The sequence below is a fragment of the Eschrichtius robustus genome, chromosome 4, assembly GCF_028021215.1.
Source record: "Eschrichtius robustus isolate mEscRob2 chromosome 4, mEscRob2.pri, whole genome shotgun sequence".
Classification (NCBI taxonomy): Eukaryota; Metazoa; Chordata; class Mammalia; order Artiodactyla; family Eschrichtiidae; genus Eschrichtius; species Eschrichtius robustus.
Window position 1 is genome coordinate 150,668,613 of NC_090827.1, and position 14,337 is coordinate 150,682,949.

At 54.4% G+C, this 14,337-nt stretch overlaps 1 protein-coding gene across 8 annotated transcripts in view; it reads right to left on the reverse strand.

Moving 5' to 3' along the window:
* Window positions 1-214: 214 nt before the first annotated feature.
* Window positions 215-14,337, reverse strand: part of ADD1 (adducin 1) — a 74,563-nt gene continuing 60,440 nt past the window's right edge. For 2 of the 8 annotated variants that reach the window (XM_068543523.1, XM_068543524.1), the window contains exons 11-15: window positions 12,740-12,880; window positions 12,013-12,102; window positions 6,713-6,869; window positions 4,243-4,341; window positions 215-2,192 (exon numbers count right to left, since the gene is read on the reverse strand). In XM_068543523.1, coding sequence (XP_068399624.1) covers window positions 1,810-2,192; window positions 4,243-4,341; window positions 6,713-6,869; window positions 12,013-12,102; window positions 12,740-12,880 — 870 coding nt within the window. In that variant the 3' untranslated portion in view covers window positions 215-1,809. Of the gene's footprint in view, window positions 2,193-3,516; window positions 3,552-4,242; window positions 4,342-6,712; window positions 6,870-11,053; window positions 11,297-12,012; window positions 12,103-12,739; window positions 12,881-14,337 lie in introns of those variants that run through there. The other 6 variants (XM_068543530.1, XM_068543526.1, XM_068543525.1 and 3 more) reach the window with 6 other exon arrangements.

Genomic DNA, 14,337 nt, shown 5'->3' on the forward strand with positions numbered 1-14,337 from the left:
CGCTGGGCTCCCCCCACCTCGCCTGGACCCTGCCCTCCGCCCCCTGAGGAAGAACAAGCGGGCACTGGGGTAGGGCACTTCCAGGTTAGAGAGTCCCCCGTGGTCCAAAGTGACAAACTGCGTGGGATCTTTTTTTAGAACATAAGATAAACTTCTGAAGTCCTATTTTAAAGGAACAAAGAAAAGGAATTCAGATGCAAGACGGCTTCCCAAGTTTAGACAAGAAAACTGCTTAAAGAATTTTATTTGTGAGTTAAAACATGTTACAACGAAGAAAGGCTGTAGAACTTGTCCTCCCAAGCCTGTGTCTGTATATGCAACTAAACTTCATGTTGTAATACAAAGAGTTAAACTACAAAAATGAAATTAAAGTCATTGCATACGTGGGGTCAGAGGAAGGGATAAAAGGAAGAGCCCGTGGTTAACTGAGGTGCAGGGTGAGGGTGGAGAACTCTACCACCATCTTGGCAATGAAACGATACACAGGAGAGAAGTGGCTTGCCTGCCAGTAAGCTCGAAGCAGAGGTCAGCGCCATGCAGCCGGCCTCAGGTCCTGCCTGGGTGTCGAGCGTGTGGGACCTGAGCCCACGTCGGGCACTGGGTCCCCCAAGGGCCCCTCCCCCCCCACCCCGGGGACCTGTCTGGGGGACAGGCTGGCACTGGAGCTCCTGGGACAGGCCACTGTCGAAGAGACACCTGGCCACCCACCAGTTCCCACTAAGCAGCTAGCTGCTATCTTCCAGGGATGTGAGTGCGGTGAAATTCACCCCGTGGCGCTGGAGGGCGGGAGGTGGGCTCCACCAGTGACTGCACAGGGCATCAGGCGGGACCCCTGAGGCCAACTCCTACCCCGAACTGCCTTCTATCGAAGCGAGGGTACCCTCCAGGCTGAGCCGAGCCGAGGTTAAGAGCAGACCCCCCCCCCCCACGAGAGCGCATGGAGCCCTGCTGCGCTCTGCCACAGGCCCTGGGGAGAGAACAAAGCACAGCGCAGACCGTTCACTCACAGCGTGTAGGGTGAACTGCAGATGTGCTGAAAGGACATCTAGAAAGCACTCTTCCCCTCCTGATGCACCTTCCCTACGACGACAGGGATCGAGAGCCCCCAGTGAGTAAGGAATGGAGCCGCAAGTCTGGTTTTGGCCGCGGGGGGCCGGTGAGACCATGCATAGGTTACCTGGGTGTACACAGGCCCGTCAGCTGCTGGGACTGCCGGCTCAGCCCAAACCCGCCTCTCAAAGTCCACCACGGTGGCCTGGGCCATTGGCGGGGACACGAGTGTTCTCACAGGACCATGGCTTTGTGTATCCAAACAAATGAGATCACTGAGCAGAAAATGCCAGCAAGAAGCTACAGGTCTGATTCAGTCACCCGAGACCTCGGGGTGAAGGGAGGCTAGCAGAGACGGGGCACGGATTACTTCACAGGAGAAGGAGAGAAGGAGAGCAGGAGCGGTCGAGGCCAGAGCTGGCAGGGCCGCCCCCGATCCAGCCAGAACCTGGACTTAGCTAAGCCCCTGGGGACAGCGTGTCCCCGAGGGGCTCATGAGATGGGCCGAGGTGCTGGTCCCTGCAGGGCAGGGCTCCGAGGTGGACGCAGAGACCAGGTCTCCCCCAGCACCTGAGGCCGCAGGCCGGGCCGCTGCGCACACAGGGTTAGCACCGGTCTCCGTGGGGATTTGGTCACGCCGCGAGGGGAGCGCTAGCTACACAGAGGGGTGGGCCTCTTGCATTCCATTACACAAGAAGACACGGGCACGAGACACGATCGGGGGCAGCCTGGTGGCATCGGTTTGTGCAGGAAGGGCCTTCAGGAGTCGCTCCTCTTCTTGCTCTTCTTCAGGAAGGAGGGAGTGCGGAATTTCTTCTTCTTTTTGGAGGGGGACTTGCCCGGAGACCCATCACTGCCAGGGTCCACGGCAGCCCCCTCCTCGGCAGCCGGGGAGGCGGCCTCGTCAGCCGCCTGGGCTGTGACTGGCTCAGGGACGGCCGCCGCGGGGGACCTGGTGGGGCCTGGGGGGCCCCCGGCTTCACAAAGCCCCTCCTCCTCCTCCTCCTCCTCCTCCTCCTCCTCCTCCTCCAATGTCGGGAAGCAGAGCGCTTCTGAAGGCTCATCAGGGGGCAGGTCAGGGAGAGTCGGCGTGAAGGGGGCGCCATCGCTGTCGTCTCCGGAAGCCGGCTCCTGCGGCAGGTCTGGGGGGATGGGTGGGAGAGGCGAGGTTAGAGGGCGACTGCCTGGCCCTCCAAGGGGGATCGCAAGCGCCCTGCACCAAACAAGAGCGAGAAGCTGTCAGTGAGATCTACTCTGCTTCAGGCTGGCTGCAGCTCACAGTGCAAAACGTGGGCTCAGCCTCAGGGTGGTTTTTAGCTCCTTCTCACGGACAACATGCTGACAAAGCCAGACAGAGTCCCAGGGCTTCGGTCCCCAGTCACAGAGACGGTGATGAAGGCAAGTGGAAACACTTTCAGTATTGCAGCGTCTGCGTTAAAACACTTGAACCCTTTTAAAGGACACGTGTTAGTGATCCTGAAATCAAGCCTACATTTGTATCCACGACACCTGGTCTCCCCCAAGGAGAAAACTATATAAAGCTGTGGCAGCTGGTAGAAAACTATGAGTTGATTCCCAGACCCCCATCAACACCAACACCAAACAAAGGCCATTTTAGGCTGGAGAGTTAAAAAAGACATGAACGCTAAGGTAAGGGACGGGCAAAAAATTCAAGCCCCCTTAACAATTTGAACATGGAAACTTTTTAAAAGAGCCAAATGGAACTTATTTTAAAGAAACAGCCTGAGGACTGGTTTCTACACTGACCCTGGGGGAAACCAGTTTTGTAGATTTTTTAAAATAGTCCACCAAGTCACCAGCCACTGGCAGGTTAGGCAACAGCAAACCTTCAGTGCCTGGAAATCTAGCCAAACGTCCGGAGGTGAGCAGAGGCTGGGCTGGGCTGAGGTGCGGAGGCGCGGCTGCAGGGGACTGGGCGGGAGCAGTTAGGACTCACTCCGCGAAGCATGCACAGGTGGCCTGTGGGTGCTCAGGGGAACTCTGACCATCTGACAAATGTCACATTGGGAAAACAGCACTAAATGTCACTCTTCCACCCCCTCAAATTAAGCTTAAGCACCCAGTTTAAGCAAAGATCCAAACACATGCGACCCCCGTGCAGCAGGTGGCAAAATCCCAGCCTGAGTCTAGTCTGGACTTGTCTCGAAGGCTCAACAGGACCACGTGGTCCCTCTGAAACTTCTGAGACCCACAGTGCTCGGAGCAGCGCCGCCTCGGCCCTGGGGGGACTCGAGGACAGGCTGCCCACCGCACAGCTCAGGGGACCCAGCCCCTTCCAGGAAGGCCAGAGCCCAGAATGGAGGAACCGGGTAAAAGAAGGGCCTTTGTTTTTATTTTGAATAAACAAAAAACAAAAATTAATAAGCAACAAAGCAGCAGGAGAATGAGGCAAAGCACAGGGAATTCCGATTAAACAGCAGAGGGCCAGGCAGCAGGCGGTACTTACTATGGTAACAGGTACTCCTTAGCACATCCACCTCCTGTTTGTAACGCAGCCACAGGAAGAGAAAAGCACAGGTAGAGAATCTATGCATTCAGTCACAGCCATCGGGTTACAGAAGGAGAATGGCCAGGCCATTCTTGTGGACACAGAAAAGGGCAGGAGGTGAGCCACAGGCTCCCGACAGGCACGGGAAGCACAACGTACAAGACCGAGGGACAGACACGCAGGCCACACGTCACAGAAACACGGTGGGTGGTCTGAGAGGCCAGGGGAGGCGGGCACTCTCCACGGACTGGGAAATATGGCCAAAGAATGCAGCCCTGTGGCCCAGACACAACGGAGGACGTTTCCGGGGGTGATCCGAGCACAGGAAGGTCTAGGAAATGTGCAAGCAGTGGGCAAAACTGACATCATGAATGAAGGCAGGTTCCGATCCCCAACGACTGTCCTCCCACCTGTGACATCACGCTAACGAATCTGTGTTGCCTCAAGTTACCCCGGACAGAACCAGCACGGGAGTGGAGGAGGCTGGGCGAGCTCAGAGCGGATGACGTACTGTTTTCCATGCAGACACACTCGGCTGTTAGTGTCAGTTCAACTACTGCCACACTCAGCTGCTTTTCTTACACAAAGCCACGAGTTCGGCCCCTCCTGGCGATGCCACCCCGGGCGGCCGCGCACCCTCCCACACGGGGCGGCCGCATACCCACCTCCAGCCGAGAGCTCACCTTCCTCCAGCTTGATGGGGGCGCTGGGGGGAGTGTGGGGGGCAGCAGGGGGCTCCGGAGGGCTCTCTTCTTTGTCTTCTCTAGTCTCGTCCAGATTCTCTGCAGGTGCACATAGGGCAGAAAGAGCGCGGTGAAGGCCTTTGGACACGGCGGGCCTCCCCTCGCCCCTTCCCGGGCGGACGGGCCCTCCCGCCCTGCCCATCGGGCTGCCTCGGGGAGGGCGGGAGGGGCTGCTCAGGGTGCAAGCAAGAGCCCAAGAAGGGAAGGGCTCGCAGCCGCTGGCCTCAACCTTTTCCCCACTCCTACCCGAAAGAGGACAAAGGAAGCCACTCCTGACGGGGCTGTGGATCTCGGTTTGAGAATCTGCCAGAGCTGCCTCTGTGACGGGCTGTGACCGGTGACCCCCAGCCTGTCCTCTCCTGTCCTCTGGTGAGGGGCCCCTCCCCATGTCCTCACCATCCTGCCTCTCCCGCTGCTGAGCAAGAGCCCAGGGTCCCAAGCACCCTCGCCCTACCTGCCACCTCAGGGGACATGACAGGAGCGTGACCTTGGTTTTAATTTGTTATTTAGAGCATTTTCTACCAATAATTTAAACTTGGCAGTTGTAACACATATTTTTATTTTCTATAGTAAAATATGCTAAGGAACAGAGGAAAAATTACAAGAACTAGGACTCAGGATCCTGAAATTCCAAGTCTGCCTCTCATTTAGGGAAAAATATATACCAGTATTATCTTAATTCCTTAAATCTCCTTCTCTCATTGAAACTTTTCACGTTAATAGCTTCGGACCAACTTGCCTCCCCAAGTCCCCCGAGCCTACAGCTCCCTTCCTGAAGCCAAGTGTCTCTAAACAGAGGCCTTCACACCTCCTGCCTGAGTGAACAAATTCCTTCAGCCAGGAAAAGAAGCCAAAGGCCAGGGGCTTTCTTCCTCGTGCCTGAGGTGCTACCTTTGACACACAGCCTGAGGTCACCCGCGGCACACACTACCCGCCCCCCACCGCCGTGCCCAGAGCCAGCACCAGTGCTGGGCAGGGGCTTCCTGGCAGTGGCCCCTGGCTGCCACTCCCACTGCTGACGGCTCTGTGATCACACAGCACGACCACAGCTGTCCCCGTCCACACTCACTCACTTGCTGTGACATCACTCCTCATGCAGCCTCACTATATAGAGGAAGTATTTGTGTCTTGTGGTTTAACTCAAAAAAAAAAAAAAAAAAAATCCAGGTTTCCCAGACACTGGAAGGGTCTGAGTCCAAAGGGCAGACACACATATGTGGGCACAGGACCTGGGATTAGGCTACAGGACCAGTAGCTCAGGCCCACACACCAGTCCTTGCTCTAAGGCAAGTAATTATGGCCATAGCTCAGACAGAGCTGTCTACAGGGCTGCATGCACCGTTCAGGAGGTGATCAGAATTAGTGCTGTGACCAGAAGATCAGGTTCACTCTGAATCTATGTGCAGCAAACCTTAATTTTAATGCATATGTAAAAAAGTGACAGGCAGTGATGGTGTAACACACTGAAAAACAATTCAGTTTTTTTGCACAACTCAAATTCCAATAGCAGCTATGTGATGCATTATGTAATTGGTCTAAAACAAGACTAAAAAAGAAAAAGTTAAATTGGGGCAAATCAGAGGTTGCATTTGAAGCAGGAAGAGTTCCCAGGATGGTCCCCCATTGACCTGGAGGGCTGCTCCCAAGAGGAAGAAGCGTGGGCCATCCTAAGGTCCCGCGGACAGCAGCATGAAGCTCCTGGAGGGGACGTCGTGTCCCAGGGTCTTCGTGGTAACCAACCCAGGGCACTCAGGGACAGTGATTCAGACCCACTGAGCCTTCGTGTCAGAGGCAGTGGGAGGCTGGCTTCTCTCTTAGTTCTCAAAATGTTTGGATGTGCTTTTAAAAACCTGAAGTTTGAAACAAGCTGCTCCAAGAGGTTCTGGCTCTCAGAGCCATTTATTTTCCTTTGTTGTAAAATAGTCCCAACATGTTCTACAAAAATATGACCTCCTATGTCAGTGAGCTACCAAGAGAAACAAAGGCTGCACCAGCACTGGCCACACCCTTCACAGGGTCTGGAAAGGTGCCAGAGAGCCCGACACGCTAGTCCCTGGGCCTGTGACCGTGCCCAGCCAGGGAGCTCTCGGGGCTTACGGAGAAAAAGAGTCCGTGAGAAAACTCCAAGCCGTGACTGCAGCTGGGATGAAGGTGGGAGGAGACCGCGTGCAGGGGTGCAGGTCACAGACCCGGGCCGGCCTCCGCCACACGCGGCCTTGTTCTTGGGAACAGATTTCTCTACTCCGCCCTCTCCGGGAGCAGAGCAGGACGTGCAGAGACCGGCACGCTGGGCTTACCTTTCCTCGCCACCTACAGTCAGCACAGGACAGAGGAGCCCACAGGGTGCTCCCTGCCGCCTCTGCACCCACGAGCCGGCCCTGCGGCGCCCCGGACCCACGAGCTTGCTCACCTTCGGGGCCCTTCTGCTTGCGCTCCACCTCTCTGCGGTAGTCCTCCAGCTCGCGGTCGGTGAGCGTGTTGAAGGGGTTGGGGCCCGCGGTGCTCACGATGACGTGGGGCTGGTACTCCTTCTCAATGATGGCCTTGGAGGCCGTCACTAGCTCACCCTGCGAACAGAAAGGGACGGCTGGTCTGCAAGAGCCCCGCCGCTCCAGGACTCTCCCTCCTCCCGGGCAAGGGGGGGCGGGGCGCACACACATCCCTGAGCGGCAGCCCGGGTACGGCCCGAGGCCCTGACGCTTAGACTGAGCGGCAGCCTTCAGCAGCAGACTGAGAAGCACATGCAACAGGGCAGAGACTCCTAGGAAAGTCCTTCAGACTTCAGAAGCAGAGGCACCAACGTGCAGATCAAGTGTGTAGAGCATCCCAGGGAGAGGCCCATCTCCTCACAGACAGACAGGGATGGATGCAAAAGGGGACTTTTAAAGTCAATTACCCTCCTCCCAAACCAGAAAATGTCATGATCCCAACACTCAGGTAGGTGTGCTCAGAAATGTGCTTATGTTCTAAGAGCACAGAAAAGTTCTGTTCTTTCGACTGTGCATTTGATTTGTAACTAGATCCTGTAACTTACCCCAAAACATTAAGAGATAACAGAATGTCACAAAACACCAGCACTTGTCTGAGGAATTTGGAAAACTGTAAGAATTTATACAAAAGAAAAAAGAAAGCTTAAGCAAAGCGAAGCACACAGGTGGCCGGGCCCTCAAGGAGGAGGCCGACGCAGCCGGGCCGCACAGGCAGGGAGCAGCGGGCAGCCCGCGGGCGCTTCGCCTGCCCACCCTCTCCTGCCCAGCGTAGCTCTGTGCCCCGCAGCTCACCAGCTTGGCCCCCACCCGCTCTGGGGCTCAGTTTTGAGAAAGTTAACCAGAACCCAAGCACATGCCCATTACTTAATGAGAACTTCTGGAAGCCAGTGAAAACAGGAGAATCCACAATCGTTTCGATGCCAGGCCTGGCCCGGCAGCGCTCTCCTCGGTGGGCGAACACCAGAGGGAGAGGGGCGTGCCAGCGACGTGCATGAGAGACAGGGCCAGGCTGAGTCCCAGGACATTCAGCTCACCGGCCAGCTGCTCCCCTGGGAACCTGGGCTGAGCAGTCACCGTCCAGCGACATGGACCCCAGGCGAGAGAAGGAAAAGGCTGGAATCCGCAGCCTGTGCTCAGAGCGCCTCGAGATCGGACATCAGCTGCCTAGATGGGGAGGGGGCTCCTTCTGAGCAGGCCCGACCCCAGGTCGACTGGCTTTTCCTTCAGAAGTAGCCCAGCCTCCCCAGACAGGGATCGGATCCTCGTCTGCCACGAGTTAGCTCTGTGGCCTGAGACAAGCCCCTTGCCGTCCACGGGCCTGTTTTACAGAGCCTGCCGGGCTGACCGCAGCTAAGACGTGCTGAGCACTAACATCCTAGGATCTACGGCAACTAGGGAACTGCGTTTGCATCCTGGTATCACTGCCAGTAAAATGAGATGGAGATTCGAGCTTTCAGAGACATGTTTACATCATTTAAATCAAATGATCAGTCAACTGCCACGGAGACGCCCTGGGGTCAAGCAAGGTCCTTTCTGTCTGGAACACCTGGCCCTCGAGGTGCAGCATGGCCGGTTCCTGCCCCCACTGGCAGGGAGCTCCCTCCTCCAAATTCCTCAGCTGAGGGCCGAGCTGCCTTCCAGACCAGCTCTGAACAGATCCAGGGACACAGGGACCCTGTTATTCTGGAGGGAAGGAGACACAGATACGCTTGAGATGCAGAGGGACGCAGGCCCGCTGTGGAGCAACCCAGGCCGAGAAACCAGGACGTGCAGTGGGTGCTCCCGCCAGCAGGCCCCGCGGAGACTCTGGCTGCTGCCGTCACTTGGAGCCACCACCACGGGCTCTAAGCAGGACAGACGCCCAGCAACTACGTCTGCCCCGACTGACACCGCCTGTGTGGGATGACAGCTCCAGCTCCGAAGCGGTGCAAACCTGGTCTAGTGCCCTGACCTCTCTGAGCATCAGATTTTCACCTGTAAAACCTACTCAGGTTTGAATTTACACTCCAGGTGCGGGGCCACACACACACTAGGTGCTCAACACCAAGTGCACCGGGCGAGTCCACAAGTTGGGCCGCAGGCCTCCTCGCATTTCTACCATGCGGCAGGGGGCTGCAGGCACACGCGGCAACAGGGAAGCTCGCGCTGCACAAATCGCACAGCAGAGTTCTTCCCCGCACTGGACAACTTTCAGCGTAGACCTTCCCACCCTGGTCTCTAACAACTCGATTCGCTCGTAATGAGGTCCAGAAGGCTGCATGCCGGCTCGCGCAGCACTGGAGTCGAGCGCGCCTGCAGCAGGGCTCAGCATTCCTTTCAGAACCGGAGTGTCGGGGTGTGGCTGGCAACTCACCGCCCCTCCCCCGTCAGAAGACACCCCCTGCCCTGTGTGAACAGGTGTCGCCATGCGGGAGAGATGGGGGCAAAGCAAAGTCCTTCCAGAAAAGCCCCAACTTCCCAAGTCCCAAACACCTGGTTCCTCAAGTTCTCAAACAGGAAGCAAGTATCCATACACTTGCCTTACCGGGAAGAGGATGTGTTTAGAACCTTAACAACCCCAGTCCTTCCCTGGTCAAGGAGAACTCAACTTGCCAGCAAGCAGTGCCATCTTCCAGGAGTAATGCCGTCTGCATCTTGAGGTCCACACTAAAGGATGTGGACACAGACCCAGTCAAGGACGCTGGCGGAGTCAAAGCACACTCTCACCCCTGGAATGAGACGTGCGTAGTGGGAAGAAGACCAGGGGTGCAAATGTGAGCACCAGGAGGCGGGTGATGGAGGAAAACCAGGAACAGAAATCCGTGTCCAGGGGCGTCGACATCTCCCCAACCGGGAGCAGTCTCCTCGGCTAACCGCACCGGACACGGCACTCACAGCGGCATGCTGTTCGGATCTGCTGTGGGGAGGACGCCGGAATCTCCAGGAATCTCACTCCCACAGACTCTTAACTTCCCAGCCAGGCACGAGGGGGGCCCTACGTACAACACTTCACGAAGCGGTCGCAGGTGCCTGGGACGCACGCCCAAGTCTGAGCACCACGCGGTGAAGCAAAAGCCAGAGTGCAACTGGAGGAGGAGCCACGAGGGCACCCTCCAATCCAGCTCGCCAGTCCGCCCTCCAGACAGCCCTCACAGGAGCAAACAGAGACCGCCAAGCGCGAGAGAACGCCAGAGAGACCGCACAGCAGTGACTGCGCACTGGCCTGAGCCCACCAAGCTGGAGGCGGCTCTGGGCTCTCACAGTTAAGCACCCTGGGGCCATGGGCTCAGCACTCTGGACGCATCTGAGAGAAAGAAGTATGAACTACCAAGATCACAACAGCTTATGGTCCAAAGTCGCAACATGAAAAACAAGCAACGGGGGTAAGAAGACATCTTTCTCCCTTGCTCTGAGAAGTTCCTCTAAGAATGGTAGCTGCAAGTACATTCTAAGGACAAGGAAAAATGGGGCCCATTGAATTAATATATAAATGTGCAAGAAAACCTTACCAGCAGGGCTTCCAGACAGGAATATAGAATCATTAGTGCAAATCTGATTTCTCTGGCAATGGGAACACTGATAAAATGATATTTGCATCTCACTGGAGGTGTATTAATCGAAAGAGACCCTGAAAATTTCCTTTGAACACAGGGTACACACCACTAAGACACTCAGCCGTGTGGTCGGCCACTCTGGCTCTACACACTAGCAGCCTGAGTGTGTAGAGGGTTTCCTTCCACCTGGGCAAGTTACACCAGATACATTTTCCACCTACGGTACGTGTCAGGCACGCACGTACACAGAGAAATTACAATTCTGGGTTTCAAATTTTCGTAAGTATTTTTTCCCCCTTGCAACATTCAAAACAATTATCTAGGTTTTTTTGTTTGTTTTTTTTTTTTTAAGGTAAAAATACATTTCCTCAACAAGGGCTGGCAAAGACTGTCCTGTTTTATTTCCCATTCCTCTGAAATGACGTCTTTCAGTCATACAGCCCCTGGCTGCCACGTTCATCGCGCCCCCGGTCACAGCTGAGCGAGCGAAGGCAGACGGTCTCACGGGGCAGCCGACAGCTCGCAGTACACCCGTGAGCCTCCTGCAACTGGCACCTTGTAAAAGGCAAACTCCCAGATCCCCACACATGCACCCACCAAAGTCACATGCAGAACTTCAGAAACATCCCTAAGATCAGCCATTTCTCAGCACAACGTAAAAATGCTGAAAATTGTAAAAATAACCTCATACAAAATGCTTTATCTAAAGAACCGAATAAGCAGAACAGAACCTTTTGTACGATCTCACAAATAATTGAGAGATCCGTTTAAAGCTCCTGCGATACCTAAGACAATACCTAGCGAGGGCGACAGGTGAGGGGCGGGGCGGGTAAAGAGCAGGGCGTGCCAACAGGTAGCTGAGGGCGGGGCGGTGAGTACCTTTCTAAAAGAGAGAGACTTAGCGGGACTAAAGGTCTGCTCTGTACGCTCGAGCCCTTCGATTGTTTCCGTACAGTCAGAGAGGGGCGCGTCCTGCAACAGTAAACTGAGTCGTCAGAGCCCACCAGGCCCGGCTGTGGAACATCAACGAGAGCACAGGATGGAGCCAGCTGAGAGCATGCAGCGGGACAGCCGTCAACAGCGATGCAGCGGTGATGGCGGTGCAACGTGCAAACACGGGCCACAGAACCAGGACCGCGGCTGGCCAATGTCAGAAAATGCAACAACAATCACCAACCCCGGTGAGTCATGTTTAAAACATTCGGTGGCAACTTAATTTTCAGAGATAACTACTTACACAATTATCTTCAATGTGCCATGAGGTACAATCCTTTTACAGAAATGCGTGTAAATGTGGACCACGTTTACAGGAACCCTCTGCACTTTTCCCCAAGCAGCACTTTGTTGTGGACAGCAATCTATACAAGAACCAAAGTCCACGACACCCACCCTCTTCCAGCGTTGTACACAGTTCACCGCTAACACCGGGCGAACCCAGGCCCTCAGCCAGGCATGCACGACATGGAGCTGGGCTGGAGGGGGACACGGCCCTGGGCATGCTTATGCTTGGTCTACCACTCAAGGAGGAGTGGCTGGGTTCCTTCTTATCATGAAGACTTTGAACAAAGAAAACTGGCTGCCTAGGACACTTACCTCATAGTCATTCTCTCGCAACTTAAGAATAATTTTGGAGCGGGCAGTCATAAGAGCCACCACCCACTACCATCAGAGACATCCTGAGCTCTCACCTGGACGAGGCTCCTGTCCATCACTACACCACACAACACCTGGGACTGGGGGCCAGCCGTCTTAATGTCCTGTAGGTTCTGCTCTCGAATCTGAGGATGGCAAGAAGGGAAACACACATCAACAGTACAGAGAAACCTCGCTGTGACTGAAAGTCACCGTTTGTGCGCTTGGGCCCCCCAGCACAAGCTGCTCTTCTGTTCTGCCCTGCACCCCAGCGGGTCCTGCGTGACCACCGTGCCCGCTTAACGGTGCCGGTCCAGCCCGATTAGTAATTCATGGGTCTGAGGAGACGGAGGGCCCCTTCCAGATGACTTCGGCAGGCACAGACCTCACTGAACTCACTAACTCGAGGGGAGGCACCCCCTGTGTGCCCATCTTTTAGTGACACTGTGAACACTGGTGGATCTCATGTTCCAATATACCAAACGTTCTAACTCTTCAAATGAACCCTGCAAGGCAGGGGGCAAAGGCTGTTCTTGCCAGGAACAGGCTCTGCAGCTTCAATTCTGCCCTGCTATGTGAGCAGGTGTTAGTTCGACAATGGGGGCCAAAGCGTCTGCTGCTCACGCACTGCCACTGCACTTTGTTAGCGCAGCAGCAAAGCAGTGTGAAGGGAGGACCTCAGCAGTCACGTTGGTGGCAGCGGAGGTCCTCCTGGAGCTACACCCTCCCCGCTGCAGCCGCAGGCCTCCTGCCCCACCCAGGGCCGCCTCCTCCCGCACGCACGTCAGCTTCCACCGATTGCTGGTGGCGGTCGGTGCACACCTTGTTCCTCATCTCCTGGACCTCTTTTGGGTTGGTGTTCAATGGGACAAACAGGTTAGGGACGGCAGAGGTGGGAGTCCTATGTCCATCCTCTTTAGTCCACTGTAATAGCAAGGACAGTTGAAAAGTCAGAATCGTGACAACAGTTAAGTGACACCACAGCATCCAATTTGTCCAACTCCTCTCACATCTGGTCATGCACCGAACTTCACCAGAGAGTGAACCAATGACCACACCGCCTGGGTCACTGCAGTGGCTGGAAACCAGTAATGCTGGAAGCCAGAGTTGTGACTGACTGGCAAGCGCCAGTCAGAATGCCCAGCTGAAATCTAGGGCGCGACACGGGCTGACGAAAGAGCTATGCCCCATGACTCCCTCGGACAAGCCGCGGGGGACCCTTCAGAGCACACTGGTTCACCGCTCCGAGAGTCCTCAACACCAAAGCCGGCGGGAAGCATGAGATGACGGGGTCATGAGAAGCGGTGTGACGCTGCTGTCCAGGTGAGGGAGACTCTGTGCGGTGAGGCGAGAGCGGGCATCACCAAAGTTTTGCATTAAAATAAACTACCGCACCAGAATGTACTGTTTGCGTAGCTATTTCAACCCAAGAAGATTACTGTATGAAGACTTATACAGTAGCTACCTGGCGGAAGAGTTTGGTGATGTCAAATACTTTATATAATTAATACTTTTGAGTGTTACAAAAATGTCCCAAACAAACTTAAAGCGCTCATGAACCCTTACTGGAAGGCTGTTTTAGATACCAGTGCGTATTATATCAGCATGCTGCGCCTTTCATGCGTACTACTTTTTCAGACCTCCAATCAAATATGAGATTTTTAATCAAATTCTAATTCTTAGGCATGAGTAGGCACTGAACACTAAAACAAGCCCATCGTAGAGAGCAAATGTTATGCCTTTCAGAATATTTTCAAGAGGCAATAAGATAGCCATAAACCGAGACTTTAAAGAAAGCAGCAAAACCGTCCAATGCTGGGCCGCTGTGAAGGCAGCGTGGGATGGGCATGAGCTGCGAGATACTCACTGACGCTTATCTCCTCAGATAAAAATAACTGCAGCTTCTTATTAAAAATAATTTTTAGTTAAAACATTAAAACAACAACCTCAGAAGCTTGAACAAGTTTGAAAACTTAAGAATAATTATTATAAATTAATATACCAACCTGAAAACAGCGCATGGAATTCGTATTACTCCAGAACAGTAAGAAACAAATTTAAAAGTTGAACAAAGTCTCCCCTTCAATGTACACAGTGACTAAAATACCTAAAGCGATTTAATATTTTTTTCAAGCTAATAGTAAATAAGGCTCGAAGCTGCTGCTGCACACTTTGGAAAAATTCATCACAGCAATTCAGCACTACATATGTATGTGGTCAGCAGCTGTTTTCAGGCCCACTCCCTTTAACAAGTGAAATAAGTTACAAACTAAACAAATAAAATGAAAAAAGAAAATAAGGGACAGAGGGAGAGAGAGAGAAAGAGGGTGAGAGGGAAAGGGGAGACGGGCTCAAGCACCGACCCCGGCCATATTCACGCA